Genomic DNA, 22,065 nt, shown 5'->3' with positions numbered 1-22,065 from the left:
GGTTCTGGGGCTTGAACTCAGGGCCTGAATACTGTCCCTGAGCTTTTCTGCTCAAGGCTAGTGCTCCACCGCTCAAGGCTAGTGCTCCACCACTCAAGCCACAGCAGCATTTCTAGCTTTTTTTTTTTTCTTTTGTCTGTCGTCCGGCTTGAACTCTGGGCCTGGGCTGTCCCTCAGCTCTTCAGCTCAAGGCTAGCACTCTACCTCTTGAGCCACAGTACCACTTCCAGTTTTCTGGGTGGTTTATTGGAGATAAGAGTCTCATGAACTTTCCTGCCTGGTCTGGCTTTGAACCGTGATCCTCAGATCTCAGCCTCCTGAGTAGCTAGGATTACAGGCGTGAGCCACCAGCGCTCCGTACTTCTAGCTTTTATTGATTAGTTTATTGGAGATAAGAGTCCTGTGGAATTAATTTTAAAGCTGGGATAGCTTCAAACCACATTCCTCAGATCTCAGCCGCTTAAATAGTTAGGATTATAGGCCTAAGCCATGACCACTCAGCTGATTTACACTTTTCCATGTCCTCCTCATTCTGCTAATGACTTCAGTGAATTATTTCAATTACTGAAATTTTAGTTACTTGATCCTTCTTTAAACACCCTATTTTTTTTGGCTGACAACTTCTATTTTCTCATGGTTTAAAAAAATGTTCACAATTGCTAGTTACATTGTTTTCTGTATAGGTTCTGGGGCTTGAACTCAGGGCCTGGGTACTGTCCCTGAGCTTTTTTGCTCAATGATAGTACTCTACCACTTGAGTCACAGCTCTACTTCCAGCTTCTTTGGTGGTTAAAGAGTCTCACACACTTTCTTGCCATGATCCTTAGATCTCAGCCTCCTGAGTGGCTAGAATTGCAGGTGTGAGCCACCAATGCCTGACTGGAAACTCAATTTTTTTTGTTTTCATTTCTTTTATGGCCAGAGATGTTGAACATTTCTTCGTGTGTCTATTGGCCACTCTGACTTCTGAGAAGTCTCTCTAAGTCTTTAGCTCATTTATTAATTGAGTTGTTGATTCATTGAGGGTTTATTTGGTGTGGGGTTTTTATGAGCTCTAAGTATGTTTTAGCTATGAAGCCCTTGTCTGATGCATAGTTGGTAAGCATCTTTTCCCTCTGTGGGTTTTATCTTGTTAGCTATGTCCTTTGCTATGCAGAAACTCTTTAATTTGATGTAATCCCATTTATGTAGTCTTTCTTTGATTTGTTCTGAATCTGGATCTTTACTTAGGAAGTTTTGACCCATGTCTAGGGTTTCTCTACTGTTTCCCCTACCCCTTCCTGTAATATTTCCTACCCCTTCCTGTAATATTTCCATGATATATGGCCTTACATTGAGGTCTTTGATCCAATAGAAATTATTCTAGTGCCAGGTAATATATACGGTTCTAGCTTCAGTTTTCTGCCTGTGGATAGCCAATTTTGCAAGCACCGTTTTGTTTGTTTGTTTGTTTGTTTTTTTAGGTCTAGTCGTGGGGCCTGAACTCTGGTCCTAGGTGCTGTCCCTCAGCTCTTCAGCTCAAGGCTAGCGCTCTACCACTTGAGCCACAGCACCACTTCCAGCTTTTTTCTTTTTGCTTATGTGGTGCTGAGGAATCGAACCCAGGGCCTCCGGCATGCAAGGCAAGCGCTCTACCACTGAGCCATCTTCCCAGCCCTGCAAGCATCGTTTGTTGAAGAGGTTGTCTTTCTCCCAACCTGAGCTTTTGGCTTCCTTATCAAATATTAGGTGGCTATATGTCTCTGACTTCATTTCTGGGTCTTCTCTTCTAGTTCATTGGTCCTCAGGCCTATTCTTGTGCCAATGCCAATCTGTTTTTATTAGTATAGTTTTGTAACAGAGTTTGAAGTTTGGTATTGATATTCCTCCAGCACTGTTCTTTCTGGTAAGGATTGTTTTTGCTATTTGGGGTCTTTTGTTATGCAATTTGAATTTTTGGATTGCTTTCCCTATTTTTTTTTCTTGTTTTTGGCCAGTCCTGGGGCTTGAACTCAGGGCCTGGGCCCTGTCCCTGAGCTTCTTTTGTTCAAGGCTACAACTCTACCACTTGAGCCACAGCACCACTTCCAGCTTTTTCTGTTTATGCGGTACTGAGGAAATGAACCCAGAGCTTCATGAATGCTAGGCAAGCACTCTACCACTAAGCCACATTCCTAGCCCTCTCTATTTCTTTGAAGAAGGTTTTTGGGATTTTGCATTAAATTTGTAAATTGCTCTGAACAGTACTGCCATTTTTACAATATTAATTCTTCCCATCCAGGAATAAGGGAGATTTTTCCATTTCCTTAAATTTGCTTCAATTTCTTTTTTGCAGTTTATTTTCATGTTTTCAAAATAAAGGTCCTTCACATCTTTGATTAATTCCTAGGGTTCGTTTGTTTGTTTGTGTCTATTACAAATGAAGTTGCTTTCCTCATTTCAGTTTTGTTCTTCTCTTTGTTGGCATACAGAAAAGCTACTGGTTTTTGTGGGTTGATTGTATACCTTCATACTTTGCCAAAGTTCCAGATCAACTCAAATAACTTGGGGGAGGCATTGACATTTTTTAACTTAAAAACTATATATCTCAGGCTGGGAATGTGGCTTAGTGGTAGAGTGTTTGCCTCACATGCATGAAGACCTGGGTTCAATTTCTCAGAACCACATAAACAGAAAAAGCCAGAAGTAGTGCTATGGCTCAAGTGGGAAAGTTCTATATATATATATATATATATATATATATATATATATATATATATGTACATACATATACATATATATATATACATACATATAATTATGCCAGTGGCTTATGTCTACAATCCTAGCAACTCAGGAGGCTGAGCTTTGAAGATTGTGGTTTGAAGCCAGCAAACAAATCCAAGTGGCTTTTGTCTCCAATTAACCATCAAAAAGCCAGAAGTGGAGGCATGGTTCAAGTGGTAGAGCATTAGCTCTATGGGGTTATTGATGAGCTCCCTGAGTTTTTGTATATCTCTCTATAAAGCCTCTATCCTAGAACTGACAACAGATGCAGAGTAAACATAGCTCTAAAAAACATTCCTAACCAGGTGCTGGTGGCTCTCACCTGTAATTCTAGATACTCAGAAGACTGAGGTTCAAAGCCAGATTGGGCAAGAGTCTGTGAGACTCTTACCCCCAATTAACCCCTAAAAAGGCTAAAGGTGGATCTGTGGCTCACATGATAGAGTGCTAGCCTTGAGCACAAAAGCTCAAGGACATTGCCCAGGGCCTGAGTTCCAGCTCCAGCCCCAGCACCAAAAAGAAAAATAAAGAAAATTCTGTTCTTAAGCATAGGTTTGAGAACAGATGATCTGATAGAAAACCTTTTAGCAATAACAGCCTCTTTCCAGCCCCAAAGCAGAAAACCCTCAGTGCCTCTTACCCATGCAGATGTAAGCAGTAACACTGTGAGTCCCAGGTCAGGTAGAATTGGCTGGACTGGGCATAGAACTTGTCTTCCATTCCTCATACCACAGACAGATGACAACTAAGAACAGTAACGTGTGAGCTGAGAGTCCTCCACTCTTTGCCTAAAGCAAGCAGAGATCTGGCTCTCCTCAGGGTAGTGTCAATGGGGTTAAGTGGTGAGCTGAGCTTCTGTCTCTACCCAGCCTTAATACAACTCAGCCAGGCAATAAAAAGCAGAGCTAGTTCCATTTAAGCTTCATCTCTCCAGCACTAATCCAGGAGGCTTATTGGGAAGCTAAGATCGACCTCCACCTAGCATCCCAAGGAGGCAGAATGAATTGATGTAAGGAGGGGTAGCTGATTTTCTGCTTTGCCCCTTTCCTGTGGTCCAGGATGACCACAGGATCTCTTCTATCTATAGCAACAAAATAAAGCGAGTCAGCTCTCTGCTCTGCCCCCTCCTCCTCACACTGGAGACTTGGGAGCCAATCATGCAACCTCCTCAGTGTCAATAAGGTGGGATGAGTCACTGTCATACTTCAGCGGAAGATGGCTGTGGAATGAAGAAAAGGGACTTTCACCCCGCCCCTTTACAACCATGCAATGTGAGTCAGTGCCCTATTTTTCTCTTTTTGACCACCATGGTTTGGAGAAGCCCAACAGGAAGCTCAACAACACATCCACCTGGGCCCTTGTACTATACTTGTTTTGAAAAACAAAACTCTCAAGACATACAGCTGGTCACCAGTGGCTCATGCCAATGATCCTAGCTAATCAGAAAGCTGAAATCTGAGTACTGAAGGATGAAAACATCCCAGGCAGACAAATCTGGGAGATTTTTTTTTAATTTCCAATTAACCAGGAAAATGCTAAAAGTGGAGGTAAGGCTCAAGTGGTAGAGCACCAGCCTTGGCTGAAAAAGCTAAGTTGAGAGCAGGAGACAATCCTTAGCACTGTCATAAATAAATAAGTAAACAGATAAATAAATTATAAATTCTGATAGGTAATCTCAGTTATATAATGTAGTAGATATAATAGAAAACCTGAGATGAACCTAAAGACAGAAACAGAATTTCCCTGTTCTGAAGCACTGGAAAAGGATAAAGGAAAAATAATGAAAAAAAAAAAATGACAACATCACAGAGATGTTAACTAGAGGGTTAACTTTTCTGTCATCAGAGACTCAGGAAAGATACTTGAAAAAATAATGTTTGGAACATTTCAAATTGGGGGAGGGGGAAGAAACCTATAGAGTCAAGAAGTTGAATGAACCCCCAGCATCACAGACCCAAAGGCATCTATGTCAAGACATATAATTAAATTTCTTCAAGACCAAGAGAAAAGAAACTAACTTCCGGCCTCTACCAAGCAGGGTACTCAGCATCTTGTACTGCAAGTCTCTATCCTTGAGATAAACCCCTAACCTTCAAATAACAGTTCATTTCTTACCTGTAACCCTGGGATGAGAAGAAAGTGAAAAATAGTTTCTAGGGCTGGGAAGGTGGCTCAGTGGTAGAGCACTTGCCTTGGATGCATGAGGCCCTGGGTTCGATTCCTCAGCACCACATAAGCAAAAAGAAAAAAGCCAGAAGTGGCACTGTGGCTCAAGTGGTAGAGTGCTAGCCTTGAGCTGAAGAACTGAGGGACAGCGCCCAGGCCCAGAGTTCAGACCCCATGACCGGACCCCCTCAGAAAAAAAAGAAAGAAAGAAAAATAGTTTTAGTGACTGAAAGATTAAGTAAAAATACCATTTATGAAAAAAGAGCCAGGAGCTGATGCCTCACACCTGTAATCCTAGCTAGTCAGGAGGCTGAGAATTTGAGGATCACAATTCAAAGCCACCCAAGGCAGGAAATCCCATGAGAGTCTTATCTCCAATTAACCACCAGATAGCTGGAAGTGACACTGTGGTTCAAAGTGGTAGGGCACTAACCTTGAGCAAAGAGCTCAGGGACAGCACCCAGGCCCTGAGTTCAAACCCCACCACAACAACAACAATTAAAAGGGTAATTACGAAACTGTAACCCATCTGTACTTCACCTTTATAACAATAAAATAAATAAATTAAAAATTAATTTAAGTAAAAGAATAAAGGGTAAGCCAGGTTTTCATTCTTAATATCTTAACTCTCAGGAGGCTGAGGATCAAAGTTCAAAGCAAGCCTAGGCAGAGAAATCCAGAAGACTTTTACCTCCGCTTAACCAGCGAAAAGCAGGAGGTGGAGGTATGGTTCAAGTGGCAAGAGTACCAGCCTTGGAGGGGCAGGGAGGAACCAAGTCAGAGCTTGATGCTCTGAGTTCAGACCCCAGTACTGGGAGAAGGAAAAAGAAAAAGTAGAGTGACTTCAAAACATAAATAAGAAGCCAGGAGTAGTATCACAGGCCTATAAATCTTAGTACTCAGGAGAGTAGAGTTCAGGGGTTCCAGAGTATGACGCTGTCTCAAAACAAAACCTCCAAAATATATATTCATATTTTTCTGAAGGAAACAAGTAGAATGAATAACATGAAAGCAAAATACCAGAGTATTGACTGGAAATGTCATTCAAGCACTTCTTTTGACACACATCTATTGAGCAAGTATGAAGTGCTCTAGTTTAAGGCAACTGACACCTGATATAAGGCAGAGATCAGGTCAATATATTCTTGTGTTGGTGGCTACAGCCACTTTGCTCTCCTTCAGGTACTGAGGCCGCCCTGGCCCTTGGTACTAATCAGAAAAGAAGACTGGAGTGTTGGGTGCAGGTGGTTCACATTTGTAATCCTTGCTACTCAGGAGGCTGAGATCTGAGGATTATGGTTCAAAGCCAGCCTGGGCAAGAAAGTCTGTTAGACTTCTATCTCCAATTAACTACTAAAAAAGCTGGAAGTAGGGTTGTGGTTCAAGTGGTAGAGTGCTAGCTTTGAACAAAACAGAGCTAAGAAACAGCACATAGGCCCTGCCTGAGTTCAAGCCCCAGTGCCCATACACACATGTTCCTGGGATTTCTAGTATCCTCTGGTTTCCCAAGATCTGCAGACCCTAGATCTAGGGATGCAACCAGCACCCTAGGAGCTTATAATGCTCAAAAGCCCATTCCAAGACTGGACTGAAAAAGTGCAGCTAGTCTAGTGCTTCAAGGGCGGGGTCATGCCAGCTTGGCAGGAAGCTTACAGGGCCTACTTGGTCCATCTGACTGAAGACAATAACATATCTGTGCAAAGTAGGAATTCTCTCTTCAGTAATAAGCCACAGCAGATCCTTCCTGCTTTCTGAATTGCACTTCCATTCACCAGCAACACCATTTCTAGCTCTATACTGATTCTTTTCTAGATGCCAGCAGCATTATTTCTAAAATGCACATTTCAAGCCCAATACAACAGTCCAGATTTGATGTCAAAAAAAGGTATGAAAGAGCTGGGCACTGGTGGCTCATGCCTGTAATCCTAGCTACTCAGGAGGCTGAGATCTGAGGATCGAGGTTCAAAGCCAGTTCAGGCAAGAAAGTGCATGAGACTCTTATCTCCAATAAACCAGAAGAAAACCAGAAGTGGTGCTGTAGCTTAAGTGGTAGAGTACTTGCCTTGAGCTGAAGAGCTGAGGGACAGCGCCCAGGCCCAGAGTTCCAGCCCCACTATTGACAAAAAAAAAGGCATGAAAGTTACCATTGGCTTCTCTGTTCTGCCCTCCAATCACATTACTGCAAACTTCTGGATGCCCAAATCATGATAATTATATTGAAATTATTATTTTGTTTTTGTTTTTGTTCAGTCTTAGGACTTGAACTCAGGACATGGGTATTGTCCCTGAGCTGTTTTGTTCAAGGCACACTCTAGCACACGGAGCCACAGCCCTACTTCCTGCTTTTTGATAGTTAATTGGAGATTAGTGCCTCGTGGACTGTTTTGCCCAAGCTGGCTTTGAACAGATATCCTCACATCTGACTCCTAAGTAGCTAGGATTACAGGCATGAGCCACCAGAACCCAGCCTAAATTGATTATTGATTGCCAAAAACTAAAATTATTTTTCTCAGTAATATCAAGCATTTCTCTTCATCATGTACTTGCCTTATATGTACATATACTTTTTTTTTAAGTCCGTCATGGGGCTTGATCTCAGGGCCTGGGCACTGTCCCTGAGCTACTTTTTGTTCAAGGCTGCACTTTACCACTTGAGCCATAGTGTCACCTCTGGCTTTTAGTATGTGGTACTAAGGAATCAAACCCAGGGCTTCATGTGTGCTAGGCAAGCACTCTACTATTAAGCTGAATTCCCAGCCCTGTACATATACTTTAAAAAATTATTATTTTTTTTTGGGGGGGGTCCGGTTGTGGGGCCTGAACTCTGGGGCCTGGGCGCTGTCTCTCAGCTCTTCAGCTCAAGGCTAGCACTCTACCACTTGAGCCACAGCGCCACTTCCAGCTTTTTTTTTTTTTCTGCTTATGTGGTGCTGAGGAATCGAACCCAGGGCTTCAAGCATGCAAGGCAAGTGCTCTACCACTGAGCCACCTTCCCAGCCCCTTATTTATTTTTTTATGCTTGAAATCAGGCCTCATAGTTTCCTTTAGCTTTTTCACCCAAAGCTGGTGCTCTGTCATATAAGCAATACCTCCACTTCCAGCTTTTTGCTAAAGAGTCTCATGGATTTGTTTGTTCCTATGCTGGCTTTGAAACTTAAAATAAAATTTAACACACATAAAGATATTAAATACTTACACAAAACTTTATCTTTATGTACATTTTATGAACTTTTGTCTTACTAGAGTTTGTCCTTTTCATTTACTTGTATTTTATTCGTGTGTGTGTGTGTGTGTGTGTGTGTGTGTGTGTGTGTGTGTGTGTGTGTGTGTGTGTGTGTGCTGATACTGGGGCTTGAACTCTCAGCCTCATTCTCTTGCTTAGCTTTTCTGCTAAAGGCTGGTGCTCTACCACTTGAGCCACACTTCTACTTCTGGCATTTTTCTGGTTAATTGGAGATAAAAGTCTCTTAGATTGCTTGAGACCTCAGCCGCCCAAGTAGCCAGGATTACAGGCATGAGAAACCAGTACCTGCTTAGTCCTTTTTAAATCTTTGTGCTTTTTTTTGTCTTTCCTTTTTCTTTTTGCCTCTTCATTTAAGTCTTGTTTTGCTGTTTTGAAACTTGATTCTTTTATTCAGAACATGTATACTCTATTCATTCTTGCCTCCCTGGTGAAGATGACTTGGTTTCCTCTATTCAATAACCCAGGGTGTAGCTGAATTGATCTCCGCCTTCTTCCTGACATAATTAACGTGACTCCGGATGGAGCAATCAGCACCAGATATGAGGGAAAACCTACTTTAGCCAAAGGATGAGGCTGCCTGGCAGTGTGTCTGACATGGAAAAAGAAAGCTTTAGAGTCCCTAAAAGTTGTCCTGATTAGGATGTCCTGCGGGAGTCCTGGTCCAGCCACGTCTGAAGCCTTGCCTAATTCAGGTTAAAATTTCTCCAATTCTGTCACTGTAGTTTTGCTAAATAGATAGGCTGGTAATGTTAAGAAGCCCAGGGTATCTATTTTGTATTTCCCCAGTGAAAGATTAAATGAAAGAGTATTAGAGTTTGCCAGAGAACCACGCAGACATCCAGGTACAGAGAACAAAGAAAGGTTTATTGCTGGGAAAGGGGGCCAGCAAGATTCCTCCTTACAAGGGAGAAGTGAGAAGAAGCACCAGCTAGTGTCTGAGGTGACCTATATAACCTAGGAGGTTTAAGAGGGGCTAGAAGGGGCTAGGAGGCAGAGACCGTGGTGTAGACCTGTGGGCCAGGGGCTTCATCATGTCTGATTAGGATTGATGGCTGCTGCCCAAATAGTAGATAAGGGGTCCTGCAACTGCCCAGACCTGAAGGTCACTCTAAGGGGCTCTTGCTGCCTTCTATGGTGGTAGCTGCCCCAGAGAAGTGCCATCCCAAGGTAAAGGGGGTCGGAAGTTGATTATTTACTGCCTTTACTATATGGGCCTAATGTTGCCTAGGAAGGGAGCATGCTAAGCTGTGGAGAAGGGAAGAAGTGGACTTAACTCTGGCAAGAGAGCTCATTTCCCTAACACCCAGCAAAGGTAGTTTTTTAGTTTAATTTCATGTGTGTTATATTTCATGGGGTGGCTTCATATGGAGGAGTGGTATATTGATTATTTTGCCTTGTTGAGTTCAGGTGATCTTCCCACCCTTAGCCCCTCAAATAGTTTAGACTAAAGGCATAAACCACTGTTGATGTTTTTTAATTGAAATAATCTGACAAATTAGAGAAAGTACCTTATTTTATCACCTCCAAGAAGCATGTTTGTTTTCATCCTATATGAATATTTAAATGTGTATACAGGAATGTGTATGGCTTTTAAAATTATACACTGCTCCACAACTGCATTTTGTTCATTTGAAAACTATATTTCAAGGAGGCTGAGATCTGAGAAAGGAAGTTGAAAATCCACCTGTGCAGACAAATCCATGAGTTTCATATCTCCAATTAACCAGCAAAGAGTGACAAAGCTAAGCAACAAAGCTAGATTCTGGTGGTTCACCCTTATAAAAATTCTAGCTACAAAGATGGTTGAGAATTGGAGGGTGGTGGTTGGAAGCCAGACTTAGCAAAAAAGTTCCTGAGACTCTTATCTCTAACAAGCAAAAAGCCTGAAGTGAAGGTGTGGTTTAAGTTTTCGAGCACTAGCCTTGAGTTAAAAAAAATAGCCCAATGAGTGCCAGAGGCCCTAAGTTCAAGTCTCATTATCTACAAAACAAGTAAGAAAATGAAGGAACTATATTTCACAAGCAAGATTATGTGTTTATCCTGCTAAATTAAGATGAATTGGCTTCAAGTAAATTACTTTATTAGCTCTCTTGGTATTCTTCTTAAAGTTTTATTCTTTTCAAAATCATGTAGGTTTATTTTAGTGTGACATAAAAAAGATTGTTTTTAAAAATAATATGGTTGACCAAGACAAACAACTTACCTGCTTGATTTTCCATTAGGTAATTTTTGAACATGTGTAGGATAATCCACACACACACACACACACAAAACAAAGAGAAATTTTATACTTTCTTATTGCAACAGAAGCCATAAATTCCAGCACACAGTTAAAAATTAGAAGAACCTCAGGTCCTAAATTCTTAATCTTCTTAGTCTGTTTGATCAAATGAAATGTACAACACGAAGGTTTTTATAATCCTCTGTGACTGCTAGCTATGATGTTACTCTAAGTTATTACTTTTTTTTTGGGGGGGGGGGGGTCCGATCGTGGGCCTGAACTCTGGGCCTGGGCACTGTCCCTCAGTTCTTCACCTCAAGGCTAGCACTCTACCACTTGAGCCACAGCACCACTTCTGGCTTTTTTTCCCTGCTTATGTGGCGCTGGGGAACAGAACCCAGGGCCTCATGTGTGCAAGGCAAGTGCTCTACCACTAAGCCACCTTCCCAGCCCTGGGAAAGTTTTTGATTGGAGAAATAAATGCTGGATCACAGAGCACTTGATGACTGACTAGGTGGCCTCATTTCTGAAGCTCAAATTCCCGAAGACATTCCTTTCTTTTTTTTTTTCTTTTTTAAAAGATCAAGCTGAGCACTGATGGCTCTTATTGGTAATCATAGCTACATAGGACTGAGATCTGAGAACCAAGGTTCAAAGCCAGCCTGGTGCTAAGAGGGTAGTGAGACTCCATCTCCAATTAACCACTAAAAAGACAGAAGTGAAGCTGTGGTTCAAGTGGTAGTGCTAGCCTTTAGCAAAAATAGCTTTTGGACAATGCCCAGGTACTAAGTTCAAGCCCTAGGAAGCATGTGCGCGCGCGCGCACACACACACACACACACACACACACACACACACACACACACACACAGAAATAAAAGAAAAAAATACAGAGTGGACAGAACTTCATTTCATAAAAAAAAATGAATTTAGGGGGAAAAAAATCCCCAACCCCAAATTAGACAACTAGTATTTACTGGGACTGTGTGTGTGTGTGTGTGTGTGTGTGTGTGTGTGACTGAGATTGAGGGGTATAAGGTGATGATGATGGCAAAGGAGAAAGCCAGTGAGAGGTAAAGAAGAGACTATGTATAGGTTGGGGTGCATCACAGCAAATGCTCTTATGAGAATGCTCCTCTGATGGTTTGTTTGTGCCAGTACTAGGGCTTGAACCCTGGACTTCAAACTGGGATTTAGCATGTTTGCTCAAGGCTGGTTGGTGCTCTACCATTTTGCTGATTAGCAATACATCTCCTAGACTTTCCTGTCTAGGCTAGGTTTGAACTGCAATCCTCAGATCTTATCCACCTAAACATCTAGGATTACAGGTGTGAGGCAGTGGTGCCTGGCGATGATGGTAAGATTTTTGTGTGTCAAATTGGTCTACTCTGTTTTGGCCAAACACTAATTAATGTAGATGTTACTATGAAGGTATTGTATAGATGTGATTAACATCCACAATCAGTTGGGGATAATAAATCACATAGTATGGCTGTACCCCACACTATACTAAAGCCCTTTAGGAGTAAGAACTGAAATTTCCTGGAGGAAGACTTCTACCTGACCTGCTAGCTTGCTGACTAGCCCTTCTAATTCCTGAACCAGTTCCCTAAAACACACATTTTGTTACTATTATAAGAGGCAACTTAAAAGATGCTTTTTCTGGGCCCTGTGAATTAACAAAACAACAAAAAAAACCCATATATCTACCTACCACTTGGATGTCCTTATTTTGAGGAATATATACAGATTCATAGGTTTTAGATTTTATCTACACATGTGCTTGTCTAGCTTGCAGGTATGATATATATAATGTGATAAAATATTTTTTCCTGGTAATAGCATTTTCTGTAGAACAATTTAATTCACAGAGTTTGGCAATAGCTCCTCTATCTTCATTGTATACCATTTTATTTGCATTGACTATCCCATGTGACTACTGGCTTGTTTTTCCCTTCTGGTGTTATTTTTAGGCTGTTTGGCTTAATGACTTTTGACATGTCCTTCACTTGTGATTTCTTACCCATCTCCCAAGGCCAAAGGTCTACTTTCATAGCCTGACCTAATTTCTTGTGGATCTTAACACATTTCTCCAGCTATTACTACATGAGATTTGTTGATCAAAACTGTTAAGTATTTCTAGGTAGCACGTTTTTCCTAGGAGAGCAATGTAGACTTGTTGTTGGCGATTTGACAGAACAAAACAAGAACAACCTTGGCAATCCATCTTTCCTCAGACTGCAAAGTAGCTAGAAGAGAGGTTCCAAATATTCTCCAATAAAGAAAAAACAATGTTGCCTGGTGGCCCACACCTGTAATTCTAGCTACTTGGAAGGCTGAGATCTGAAGATTGTAGTTCAAAGTCAGCTCAGGTAGGAAAATCCATGAGACTCATCTCCAATTACCAACAAGCCAGAAGTGGAGCTGTGGTTCAAGTGGTAGAAGTGGTAGTGCTAGCCTGGAGCAAAAAGGCTTAGGGACAACATCTAGACCCTGAGTCCAACCACCAAGACACAGACAGAGACACACAGAGACACACACACAAATGAAAGAATAATCAGGTGCAGGAGTGGTGGCATATACCTGTAATTCAAGCACTTGTTTGCTGAGGTTGGAAAAACAGTTTGAGATCAGCCTGGACTACATAGAAAGACCCTGTCTTAAGTAACCAACAGAAGACCCCAGCACTTGTGGCTCATGCCTATAATGCTACCTACTAAGGAAGCTGAAATATGAGAATCACTGTTCAAAACCATCCTGAGCAGGAAAGTCTGTTAGACTCTTCCCTTCAAAAACCAGCAAAAAGCAGCAAGTAGGTGTGTTAATTAAAGTGGTAGAGTTAGGGCTGGGAAGGTGGCTCAGTGGTAGAGCGCTTGCCTTACATGCTTGAGGCCCTGGGTTCGATTCCTCAGCACCACATACGCAAAAAGAAGCTGGAAGTGGCGCTGTGGCTCAAGTGGTAGAGCGCTAGCCTTGAGCTGAAGAGCTGAGGGACAGCGCCCAGGCCCAGAGTTCAGGCCCACGACTGGACCCCCTCCCCAAAAAAACAAAACAAAACAGTAAAGTGGTAGAGTGTGAGCTTTGAGCAAAAATGACAAGAAAGAATACAAGTTTGGTACTGACATGTATGCATACACATGCATGTGCTACCATGAGTGTGTGTGCATGCACATACATCAAAAGAAATGTTAATACTTGAGGTGATTAATAAGCCTATTATTCCATAATGATCAAAGACTGATCATTATGTAATACCATAATGATAGGAAAACATCACATTGTACTTATAAATATATACAATTACTGTATGTATATCAAAACTATGAAATATAGTTGGGTTACATAAACTAATATAAAATGTGTATTTCTATCTAAAAAAACCCAAAGGCAACCATCATCTTTTACCTTTATCCTAATGTACTACACCGTATTCTCTTTACTTTCTCCAACTACATAAGAAGTCACCACATTATAAACAGAAGTCCAATCTTTATATACTGAACTAAATTTTATTTAAGATAAAGCTTTATACATCCTTTTATAAAACGAAAATTCAAGTCTTAGAATTAAACAAGTCTTCAATATCATAAAGCTATTTATAATAGGAGTTTAAAAGTAGTGGTTAACATTTTACTCTTGTAAAAATGTCACAAGAATTCAAAATCATAATAACTTGGATCTTCAATGATTCAAGTGTTTTTGTTTGTTTGTTTTGCCTTACAGAAGAGCTTGGACAGTTTTGAGACAGAATTCCTCCAAACATGCTGCCCGTAAGTCTTCCATTTGTCCGTGCAGCAGCTCATACTATGGGGTAGCTAGCTGCAGTTGCAAGTCCACAGTGGTTGTCTCTGTCCCTGGCTATTTTGACGAAGCCTTCTGCACCCCACTGAGTACCCCAGCTGAAATGTTTTCCATTTTCCATCACACATAGAAAACAAACAAAAACCAAGAAAAGATTAGCTTAATTAGTAACAGCACTTACACTTATATGTATCCTTACACTTACATATAAAAGACACTACTCTAATGCTAGCACAACTATATAAACACCTATATAAATTATATTCCCTCTGGGTCCTTCATTTTCAAGATAGGAAATTGAAAAGGCAAGTGCTGGTACCTAATTACTCAGGAGGCTGTGATTTGAGGATCACATTCCAAGCCAGCCCAGGCAAGAAAGTCCCTGAGACTCTTATCTCCAATAAACCACCAGAAAACCAGAAGTGGTTCTGTGGCTTAAGTGGTAGAGTGCCAGCCCTAGCAAAAAATCCCAAAGTTCAAAGGCAGTGCCCAGGACCTACGACCCAAAATAAATTGATAAATCAGTTCTCAAACTGTCAGGTCCCATGCCCTTTGTTTTAAAATCCTTAGGGCCAAATGTGTTTCAGAATTAAGAAAACTGACTTTAGACATACAATATTACAGCTATATACAAGGTTGTATATAATTTCTTGCTCATACATTAATTATCTCTGTGCTCACTCTTAAGAAGAGAAAGCTTCATGAGATAAAACTTGAACTTTTGTGAACTTGTCAATAATGCTCATTTCCAGGCAGAGACCCTCTTTTCAACATGAAATATTTAGAATTTTATACCTGTTCTTCACAAGCCAATATTTATCATCTGGGCCATTTCCATCAGTACCGTAGCCGACAATCAGAATGCCGTGATCCAGGTCCTTGCTGCTACAATTTGGTTCATAATAAATGCCTGGGAAAGTAAGATAAATACCGGAGTGAGACAACCCAATTTACATGGACAGTGATCTATCTCCCTATTGTCACCTACAGGGAGTGCCAAGTCTGTATTTCGTGACATGTTAAACAGATTCCAAACATTCAAAAGATCTTAAATACTTTTCCCCTTTCCCCCCCAAAATAGTAATTAGGACAGCACCCAGGCTCAGAGTTCAAGCCCCACAACTGACCAAAAAACAAAAGTAATTATGGCAAAGTTGGGCACTGGTGGCTCATCCCTGTAATCCTAGCTACTCAGGAGGCAAAGTTCAAAGATCACAATTCCAAGTGAGCCCAGGCAGGAAAGTTCATGAGACTTTTTTTGGTCAGTCATTGGGTCTGAACTCAGGGTATGGGCACTGTCTCTGAGCTCTTTTGCTCAAGGCTAGTGCTCTACCACTTTGAGCAACAGGGCCACTTCCGGTTTTATGGTGGTTAATTGGAGACAAGACTCTCACTATGTAAGACAACTTACCTGATTCATAGAACTGGAAGGATGTATGACTTGCATCCATAGCTGCAGAAATGGGCCCCACAGAGGCCACTGCCTTCATCAGGGTCTTCTCCCTCGGAGGGATGTCCACAAATCCAGTGTCATTTGCCACAGCATATTCAGGATTGTACTTACACTTACCATCCTTTCAAAGTAAAAAAAGAAAAGATTTAATGACTATCTTTTACCGCTTAGGAAGTGTTCCAGAATCAAAGCACTCAGTAAATTAGTTTACCATTAGTTGATTTGAAACTTAAAGAGACTCTTATCTCCAATTAACTAACAAAAAGCTAAAAGTGGACTTGTGGGTCAAATGACAAGTCAATATTGAGGGAAAAAACCAAGCAAGAGTACAAGGTCCTGTGTTCAAGCCCCAGGACTTGCATATGAGTGCATATACACACACACACACAAAAATAATTTTGTTAGTCATGGGGCTTGAGCTCAGGGACTGGATACTGTCCCTGAGTTCTTTTGCTCAAGGCTAGTACCACTTTGTTCTGTAGCTCCACTTCCAATTTTTTGAGTGATTAATTGGAGATAAGAGTCTCCAGGGACTTTTCTGCCCTGACTGACTTTAAGCCACAATCCTTAGATCTCAGCCTGAATAGTGAGTATTAAAGTAGCTGTATTACAGGTATGAGAGATTAGTGCCTGGCCAAAAAGGATTTTCTTTTTTGGTCAGTTGTGGGACTTGAACTCTGGGCTTGGGCACCATCCCTATGCTCTTCAGCTCAAGGCAAGCACTCTATTGCTTGAGCCACAGGGCCACTTCTGGTTTTCTAGTGATTTATTGGAGATAAGAGTCTCATGCACTTTCTTGCCAAGCTGGCTTTGAACCACAATCCTCAGATCTCAGCCTCCTGAGTAACTAGGATTACAGGTGTGAGCCACCAGCGCTAGGCTAGGAATTATTTTTACAGTGCAGAAATTCCTATTATCTGTAGGGTGGTTTGGATATTCTGTTACAAAGAAGCTTAAACAGCTATATGTGAACTATCAAATCAGAGAAGGCAAAAAAAAATTGTGTGTGTGTGTGGTACTGGACCTTAAACTCAGGGCTTGGGCTCTGTGCCTTAGCTTCTTCACTCAAGACTGGTACTATGACCTTAGCCACAGCTCCATTTCTGGCTTTTTACTGGTTAACTAGAGATAAGAGTCTGGAGGACTCTCCAGTCAGAACTGGCTTCAAACTGAGATCCTCAGATCTCAGCCTCCAGGGTTACCAAGGATTATAGGTGTGAGCCATCAGCACAAGCCCAGCAAGAGTACTAAAAAGTTTGGTGATTCAATTCTACCATCTAGAATTGTGGCTTCTGGAAATGATGTTATCTCTGATTGTTTCATTCCACTCAGAGCTCAGACAATAGCAAACTAAAGCACTTCCATTTTACCTGGCCTTCATATGGATAGGATTTCTCAGAGTCCAAGCCTTTGTTTTCCTTGACATACTGGAAGGCAAAGTCCATTAAGCCACCATTGCAGCCCTGATTGCCTTGAGGATGAGAGCAGTCCACTAGGTTCTGCTCACTGAGGGCAATCAGTTTGCCAGTCTTCTTGAACATCTGCCCTTCCAGGGCTCCAGTCGCACTGAAAGCCCAACAAGAACCACATTGACCCTGAAAAAGGAAATTTAAAAAGCTGAAAGTTTCTAGACAAAGATCAACAACAGTTTACATATCACCTTATTTTTATATATTTATTTTTTGTGCGTGCTAGTCCTTTTTTGGTTGGTTGTGGGACTTGAAATTTGGGCCTCTGCTCTGTCCCTGAGCTCTACAGCTCAGTTTTCTGGTGGTTAACTGGAGATGAGAGTCTTGCAGACTTTCCTGCCTAGGTTGGCTTTGAACCGTGATCCTCAGATCTCAGCCTCCCAAGTAGCTTAGATTACAGGAGTGAACCACTGGCACCTGGCTTCACTTCTGGCTTTTTCTGAGCACTTTATTGGAGATTAAAAATCTCACAGAATTTCCTGCTATGGCTAGCTTTGAACTGCAATACCCAGATCACAACAGATCTCAGTGTCCTGAATAGCTAGGATTACAGCTGTTACATTTTCAAGTAGTTAACAGTAGCATGTGGGTGAGTAATCATAACCACAATGTTGTTTTTGTTTTTTTTAATTAAAAGGCTGGATATATCAGCTTGTACTTGTTAATCTCAGTTACTGAGAAGGCAGAGATAAGGTGATCTCAAATTTGAGGCCAGCCTGGATAAAAAGTTAGTGAGACCAATATCTCAAAGAACAAGCCAGGGCCAGGAGCTGGTGGATCATACTTGTAATCCCTAGCTACTCAGGAGATCTGAGGATCATGGTTCAAAGCCAGGTGAGAAAGTTTGTGGGACTCTTATCTTTAACTAACAAAAAAGCTAGAAGTGGAGCTGTGGCTTAAAGTGGTAGAGCACTAGCCTTGAGCAAAAGAGCTCCAGGAAGCCAGGTGCCACTGGCTCATGCCTATAATCCTAGCTACTCAGGAGGCTGAGATCTGAGGATCGTGGTTCAAAGCCAGCCCGGGCAGGAAAGTCTGTGAGACTCTTATCTCCAATAAACCACCCAAAAACTGGAAGTAGCCCTGTGGTTCAAGTGGTAGAGTTCAAGCCCACGACCAACAAAAAAAAAAAAAAAAGAGCTCAGGGAGAGCACCCAGGCCCTAAGTTCAAGCCCCACACTGACATTTAAAAAAACAACAATCCAGGTCTAGTGGTATGTATCTGTAATCTCAGCTACTAACAGTAGAATTATATTTTACAGCTGATCCTGGAAAAAGGCATAGACTCTATCTGAAAACAACAACTAAAGCTACAAGAGCTGGTTCAAGTAGTAAAGTGCTTGCTCAGAAATCACACAAAGTCCTGAGTTCAAATCCCAACACTATTTCCTATCTGAAATAGCAAATTATATGTAGCTCCACAATACTCCAAAGCAACTATGCCAGTTTACTCAGATTTTCCTGGCAGCGCAGAGTGTGTACCTGACACTTTTCATACCTGATTCTTCACAGGGGTCACATAGCCTTTTTCTGTCCAATTCACAGATGCAGGGGGCTTAGAAAATAGAAGTTCCTGAAACATTTTCCCCTTCTTGTGCTTTGAACTCTGAAAGCCATTCATCACCTGTCTGAATTCTTCATTGGTCTTCAAAAGAAACAAATAAGATGAAATGGCAAGAGGAATCATTTTGTGAAGAAGTGAAGACAAGCAGCCTAGAGTTAAGCAATGCATGTGTGACACTCACCATGTCCCCAAAGGCATTCATTTTCATGGTGAAACCATGTCTGCCTAGGCTGTATTCCCCATTATGCATTTCAATCATTTTCATGTTCTTTTCCCAGACTGCTCTCCTCCATCCTTCTTCATTCTAGAAGCAAAATGTTAATTTTTACTTAAAACCTGTGTTCACCATGAGGCTTTTTCAGGCAAAGATAAAATCCATGGCCAAGGATGGCATTACATCTCTGGAAGGTGGTTCTCTTAGATCCAAAGAGCCATAATGTGCTCACCAATGGGTGTAGTAAGATTACTGACTGGGTGGGTAAGAGCAGGCTACTCCCAGCCCATGAACTCTAAGAGCCATTCCTGCCAGGTAATTTCAAAGATACCAACCGAGCCATATAGTCTCCTGTGCATTGACTTCCACTGGTACCACTTTGTGTCCAAGTTCTGGTCATGTTTTGGAGTAGCTGAGGCTATTCCCAAACAAAAGGCAGCGAGGAAGAGTGAAAGATTCATGGTTCAAAAACCTAGGAAAAGAAAAGAAATAAGTATGCATGTGCTATTTACTAGGGCTTGAACTCAGGGCCAGAGATCTGTCCCTTAGGCTTTTCTACTTGACTATCTGATGAAATCAATTTGGGGGGGACAAAGGGGAGTTGTTACTGGGGCTTGAACTGGGTGTGTGTGCTGTCCTTTAGCTTTTTCCTTTCAAGATTGGTGCTCTATCACTTGAGTGGACAGCTCTGCTTCCAGCTTTTTAGTAAATTGGAGATAAGAGCCTGAGCTGGTTTCCAGCCTCAGTCTTCAGACCTCAGCATCCTGAGTAGCTAGGATTACAGGCGTGAGCCACCAGAGCCCGGTAAAAGTTAAAGCTACCATAACGGAGTAGAAACATCTTAGTTATCTTCCTAATTATTAACATAAAGATGGGGAAAAGGAGGAGGGGGGGAACCACAAGAGGGCAAGGGACTAAATATTTAAGTTATTTGATTAAGCTACTGAAATGACAAGCACCCTGACAAATGCTATAAGTAAAATAAATGGTCAAAATGTGACTTCCGAGAAGTGCAATAATCTGGGCTTACAAGGTCCCACACGGTACCTTAATGGTACCTTTAGGCAACAACTTGGCAACAAGGAAGTGGTTCATCCAGGTTGTTTACCCGACCGTACTGAGGTCTCCCAGGTGGAGTCTTACTATGAGAACAGCTGGAATCAAGTAAGGAAAGAGGGATCCCCGAGAATTAGTATGCTATTGCATACTTGAGATGTATTGCAATCTGCCTTGGAACTGAAATCTCTCAGAAGTGCCTTCCCAGGAGATCGGGGCTGGGAGTGGGGGGGGGGGGGGGGGAGGGTCCCGGTAGAGCACCCCTTCCCCACAAGGGGCACTCCCGGGGAGGGGTGGAGGGGGGCAATACTGCCCGGCCCAAGCACAGCCCAACCACTCCCAAGGATATGATGGCGGCGCAGGGAGCGCTGGGCATCGGGACTCGGCTGCGCGGACCCGGCTCCCCATGCCTGGCTCTTCCAGGCCCGGACACTGCGCGGCCTAGGGCGGGGGGCGGCCCCGAGGCCCACAGACCGCAGGTACCCCACGCCCCCCCCCGGCCCGCCCCACACCCCGATCCCCAAGGCCCTCCGGAGTTTTCCCACCGCCCTCCCATCGCTCCCGGACCTGAACGCCGGCAGAGCTCCGGACGGATGCCCTGGTTCCCACGAGCGGCGCCCGCCTCATCCCCCGTGCCCCGGCAGGGGTTGCGTTCCCACCCCCGACCCCACCTCAAGTCCCAGCTCACCCCGCGCCGCCACGGCGCGGCAGGAGGGGCGCGCTCACCTGGAGCGGCGGCCGCGGCGCAGGCGCACTCCGCAGGCGCAGCTTCTCTCTCAGGTCGCCCGGGGTCCAAGAATCTGGCCCAGCTGCGCCTGACTCAAGCTTTAAAGCCCCAAGTCGGGCGCTTGCCTGGCCACGCCCCCGACACCTCCCCGCTTGACGATTGGTTCCTCCCCGAGCGGGGCGGGGCCTGCGCGCTTTTTGACTCCCAGCACGTGATGCCGCAGGGTCTGGACTCGTCTGTGGGTGGGGCGAGCGGATCCGAGTGGATTCGCGGTCCCTTCCGGGCAGAGAGGGGAATTGTAGGATTCCTTTGTTGGAGGGCTGGGGTCTGAAGAACTACTCGGACTGGAAGCGCTGGGCTGGCGGTGTGGGGGGCGAGGGGTGGGGGAAGAAGAAAGAAAGAGCGTGCAGCAGCAAGCTCGGTGTGAGTTTTCAGGGGATCCCTGAGCGTGGATTGGAAATGTCCTCTAAGATGGAGAGCCGGTGTAATCTAGTGGTTGCTGTTTGATCCACAGCACAGGTGGAGCCGGGAAGGGTAGCTCTCATTTCAGGGTAATTCCCCCAAGATACTGACCCAGGGGAAAAGAATCGCATTTTGCAGTGCGTCCTGGCCTGGATCCGCTTAGCAAAAGGGCTCACCCCATTCTCCAGTCCAAAATCATTCACAGAAAATGCGGTTACTAAGCGCAAGCGCCTCACACCAACAATCCCAGCTACTCAGGAGGCTGAGATCTGAGGATCGCGGTGCCAAGCAGCCCGGGAAGGAAAGTCTGTGAGACTGTTATCCCCAATTAAGCAGTGAAAAGCTGGAAGTGTGGCTGTGGTTCAAATGATAGAGCTCCAGCCTTGGATGGAAAAGGTAAGGCACAGTGCCCTGAACCTGGGTTCAAGCCCCAACACTGGCACAAAACAGAAAGATAGAGACAGTAGAGACGGATGGAGACTATTGTCAACTCTGCATTACAAATGATGTCTTCTTCACCTTGCAAATGCTTCTCGTGGAATTCAGTACATTTACTTTAGTAATAGTTAATTTCAGGGTTGAGGTTGTATAGTTGGGAGAAAAACTTTTACAGGAAAACCTATAGGTAAGGATTTAAAGAAATGAATTCAGAAACATTTCTAAATTTTCAACCATTTCACTAAAGGAAATATATTTTAGAAAACAGGACTGGGGTTTACTTCATGGGGTAGGACATTTGACGCCCTGAATTCAAGTCTCAGTACATCACCCTCCAAAAAAAAAATTAAAAAGACGAAATATATTTTAGGAAATAAACATTCTTTGACCTTCCCTATAATTCTATTCTCATCTTTCTTTAACTACAAAAATATTACAGTACATATCAATTTATAAACTTTTACAGAAAAATTGAGGTGTGTGTAAGTGTGTGTGTGTACAAGGTCCGG

At 43.0% G+C, this 22,065-nt stretch overlaps 1 protein-coding gene across 2 annotated transcripts; it reads right to left on the bottom strand.

The window, feature by feature from the left end:
* Window positions 1-13,857: 13,857 nt before the first annotated feature.
* Window positions 13,858-20,762, bottom strand: LOC122114887 (procathepsin L-like). Of its 2 annotated transcripts, none has more exons than XM_042688149.1 (8): window positions 20,656-20,762; window positions 19,209-19,345; window positions 18,841-18,963; window positions 18,594-18,740; window positions 17,000-17,224; window positions 15,588-15,750; window positions 14,972-15,086; window positions 13,858-14,274 (listed from the first exon to the last, which is right to left on the bottom strand). In XM_042688149.1, the coding sequence occupies exons 2-8, from the start codon at window positions 19,332-19,334 to the stop codon at window positions 14,175-14,177; spliced, it is 999 nt and encodes a 332-aa protein (XP_042544083.1). In that variant the 5' UTR covers window positions 19,335-19,345; window positions 20,656-20,762; the 3' UTR covers window positions 13,858-14,174. The 2 variants fall into 2 exon arrangements, with proteins under 2 accessions (XP_042544083.1, XP_042544084.1); XM_042688150.1 differs by having other exon boundaries at window positions 20,618-20,721.
* Window positions 20,763-22,065: the final 1,303 nt, after the last annotated feature.

Source organism: Dipodomys spectabilis, unplaced genomic scaffold (assembly GCF_019054845.1).
Source record: "Dipodomys spectabilis isolate Male_0828 unplaced genomic scaffold, ASM1905484v1 ptg000112l, whole genome shotgun sequence".
Classification (NCBI taxonomy): domain Eukaryota; kingdom Metazoa; phylum Chordata; class Mammalia; order Rodentia; family Heteromyidae; genus Dipodomys; species Dipodomys spectabilis.
Note: the sequence above shows the minus strand (reverse complement) of the source record. Positions and strands in the feature narration are given on the sequence as shown.

What these genes read in the sequence shown, in the direction of transcription:
- LOC122114887 (XM_042688149.1), bottom strand. Translation starts at nt 19,334, where the DNA reads ATGAATCTTTCACTCTTCCTCGCTGCCTTTTGTTTGGGAATAGCCTCA. An exon ending in TGACCCCTGTGAAGAATCAG is followed by an intron (nt 17,225 to 18,593) that starts GTATGAAAAGTG and finishes TTCCTTTTTCAG; the next exon opens with GGTCAATGTGGTTCTTGTTG. An exon ending in TATTGGCTTGTGAAGAACAG is followed by an intron (nt 14,275 to 14,971) that starts GTATAAAATTCT and finishes AAAACATTTCAG; the next exon opens with CTGGGGTACTCAGTGGGGTG.